The sequence below is a fragment of the Seriola lalandi genome, unplaced genomic scaffold (assembly GCF_002814215.2).
Source record: "Seriola lalandi dorsalis isolate HSWRI2012SDOR001 ecotype SW California unplaced genomic scaffold, Sedor1 jcf7180001958076, whole genome shotgun sequence".
Lineage (NCBI taxonomy): Eukaryota > Metazoa > Chordata > Actinopteri > Carangiformes > Carangidae > Seriola > Seriola lalandi.
The window spans coordinates 1-3,270 of record NW_019428745.1 but is presented as its reverse complement, the minus strand read 5'-3'; the positions used below and the strand labels follow the sequence as shown (position 1 = coordinate 3,270).

At 40.8% G+C, this 3,270-nt stretch overlaps 1 protein-coding gene across 1 annotated transcript; it reads right to left on the bottom strand.

Moving 5' to 3' along the window:
* Positions 1–37: 37 nt before the first annotated feature.
* Positions 38–3,185, bottom strand: LOC111654404 (segment polarity protein dishevelled homolog DVL-3-like). The gene is made up of 7 exons (XM_023405434.2): positions 2,986–3,185; positions 2,162–2,252; positions 1,953–2,022; positions 1,619–1,758; positions 805–881; positions 603–670; positions 38–507 (listed from the first exon to the last, which is right to left on the bottom strand). Exons 1-7 carry the CDS (start codon positions 3,162–3,164, stop codon positions 350–352), a joined length of 783 nt encoding a protein of 260 aa, XP_023261202.1. The 5' UTR covers positions 3,165–3,185; the 3' UTR covers positions 38–349.
* Positions 3,186–3,270: the final 85 nt, after the last annotated feature.

Below are 3,270 nucleotides of genomic sequence, written 5' to 3'. Positions count from 1 at the left end.
TAAAAAAAAAAAAAAAAGTGAAATCATGGCATAAGACTTTATGCCTCATATCATAATAGTCCGAACAGTTGAATTTATTTCTGAACTGCCTTCACAAAGAGGTTATCAAAAAGCCAACAGAAAACATAGTAGATACTGTAAAAGGGGAGGGAGCGGTAAAACAAAGTGTAAAGAAGCATATGGTAGTACATTGCAAATTCAAAGAAGGGGTAGCATGTGAGCAAAAAGACCTTGACTAAACGAAAGTGAATGGAAAACTGTGACTAAGAGTTAAGATAGGGTGTTTACATTGTTTTGAGTAAAAGTGTCTTGATAACACGCCACAACATGCAGCTACATGGGGGTGAGATCACTCACGTTCAGTCTCAGGGATAGAGCTGCTGATGGAGGAGCTGGTGGAGGTGACGGTGCTCATGGAAGGGCTCATGCCATATGGGGGGTAAACCCCGGTCATGGCCGCCGTGTGGGAAACCCACGCGGCTGGGTCAATGGGCCGGATTGGCTCACCTGTTGAATGAAAGGTAGGGAAGGCAGTTGGAGCTGGTGATCTTATCAGAGTAACACACAAGAATCAGAGCAAGGAAGAAAAAACAAACACTCACTCCTTGGCAGAGCAAAGCAGCTCCGAGGGTTTGGATCCCAGCACTTAGCCACAGTCAGAGTAATGGGGCTGGTAATAAAACAGGCAAAGTTTACACACAGAAAGTTAACACTGAATTCTGTTATGTTCTTACCTGAGTTTTATGGAATAAAATTCTTATTCAGTAAAGAAAACGTTTGTTTGTATTAATGTATGTTGCTTACCCTGGCTTGTGCACAATATCCCTCAGCACTCGAACTGCATCGTCATTGCTCATGTTCTCAAAGTTGATGTCGTTCACCTACAGGAACAAAAATGAAAGAAAAAAAAAATTACAATCTCTCAGAGTGTAGATATAAGCTTGACAAAAATATGAGTAAAATCTGCTGCTCAAATTATGACAATAAAGGACAGACCTGACACTCAATCGTTTCCTATGTAAAGAGTATAACATTTTCACAGCCCCACAGCCATGCCAATAAATCCCACTGCACAAAGCCATTAGCAGGGACTAGTAGTGTTTAAACATGAGGTACAATATTAGAATGATAATGGAAAATTAACATTAACATTAGTCTAATATATTTGTCAGAACCTTGCCAGACAATGCAACACTTTTACAGTAAATTAAAATGTTATTGAGATAACATGGTATGTAAATAAGTAGGGACTAGAGGAATGGATTAGAAGAATAAGGCCTGTAAAAATCTTAAAATGTTGGGTAATGACATACTGTTAAACACATTTGTGGCACTGATACATGACTTTCTGAAAAAAAAACAAAAACAAAAAAAACCTTTGATTGCCCTCACATTACTCAGTCCTTCCACTTCACTTCAGGTGCTGGCACTAAACGCAAACACAGCATGCAATTACCTACACACACACACTTTCCTGGTCCTAGTCCCAGGTAACCACCAGCACACATTTTTATCCTGTGTGTGAGTGTGTGTGTGTGTGTGTCTCTCTCTCTCTCTCTTACTGTCTCTTTCCCTAACACACACTAACACACACACACACACACACACAGACACACACCTGCAACAGCATGTCCCCAGGCTCTATGCGTCCATCTGCAGCCACAGCTCCTCCCTTCATGATAGAGCCGATGTAGATTCCTCCATCTCCCCTCTCATTACTCTGACCGACAATACTGATGCCCAAGAAGTTGTACTTCTCTGTGAGGTGGAGAGGAACGGACAATGTGTATTCAAGAGTGAAGTGAAGCAGCAGTGAAGCAAGTAAAGACAGAAAAGATTATCACCACCTGCATCAATATGGAACAAACTGTCTTGTAAAAGGAGTTTTTGAACTCTGGCTCAGTGTTACTTTATAAGGAGGCTCTCAACTTCCACATTGCTAAGTCACTTACCCATGTTGAGAGTGACAGTGATGATGTTCAGAGACATGGTGGAGTCTGTGATGCTACTGAATGACGAGGACTGGAGGGAAGAAAGATGAAAAGTGGGTGGAAAGTAAAGAAATATAGGAAGAATCAAAAGTCACAAACTAGAACAAAATTTTAATGAAGAAAGATACATTTGATTTGCAGTTCTGTACTTCCAGTGTGTGAGGTCTCACCCTGTCCATATTGGAGGCTTTAGGTTTCCGTCGGCGACGACGATGTCGTCTCATTAGACGAGAAGAGCTCTGTTCAGTGGAGCTGCTAAACCTGAATAAGAAGAAGAGACAAGAAGAGACATAGAAAAGCTGTAATATATGAACTAATGGCCAAATAGTTGATATGTATTTAAATGAGAAACTATTCTATATAAATTCCGTCATCAGAAAAACCTTTCTACCAAAATCAAGCTTAAAAAGACAAGGACAGATCATAATGTAAATCAAAATATGTGGACAGAAACATAACCAAACTCTCCCATGTAACATTGTCTAAATGTCAAATGAAAACCTCACTGTTCTGCACTTAAAAAGATCACTTAACCACTGTTTCCATAGTAAAAGTGATGCTTGCCCGGAGTCAAGACCAGCTTTAACTGTTTGTAAGACAACATCCAGCTTACTTCGTTTAGAAATTATGACCTGACTAACAAAGCATTCAGTCCAGAAATATTGTTAAAGCAAAAATGTATTTGTTTCTGCGGTAGACAGAAACTCATTCTAATGAAACTTTGATCCTGATCTATTAGAGCTGCAACAACAGGAAAAAAAACATCCTGGGAGATGCCTGAAGACTGAGAACAGCAGAGGTTTTAAAGTGGGTTGCAGATATTTCTACGTCTCCTGGAGGAGACCCTGGGGGGGGGGTGACCACAAAAACCACTGGACAATTAGAATGTACTAATCTCTGCCAAAACCCATCATCTGTAATTCCAGATACATTCCTCAAGCCAAATGCCTTTTCGCACTGGGAGATGCACTTATGAACAAGCTGAATGTCTGACCTGCTGGTTGCATCGTCATCCTCTGAATCAAAGCAGGAAGTGGACTCCAACTCGCTGCTCATGAAGGACGAGCAGCTGTCGTACTCAGCGCCCCCGCGTCCCATTCCCCGCGATGAGTAGCCGTTCTGCCTCCCACCTGCAGCGGGACAGCATTTATGATCAGAATGGACACGACACATGAAAATTAAGTTGATCTATTCAATAAAAATAAAAACTCTTGAGAAAAGAAGTTGAAAATTGTACCTACAAATCAGACTACTACAATCAAGAGACATATTTTGGTTG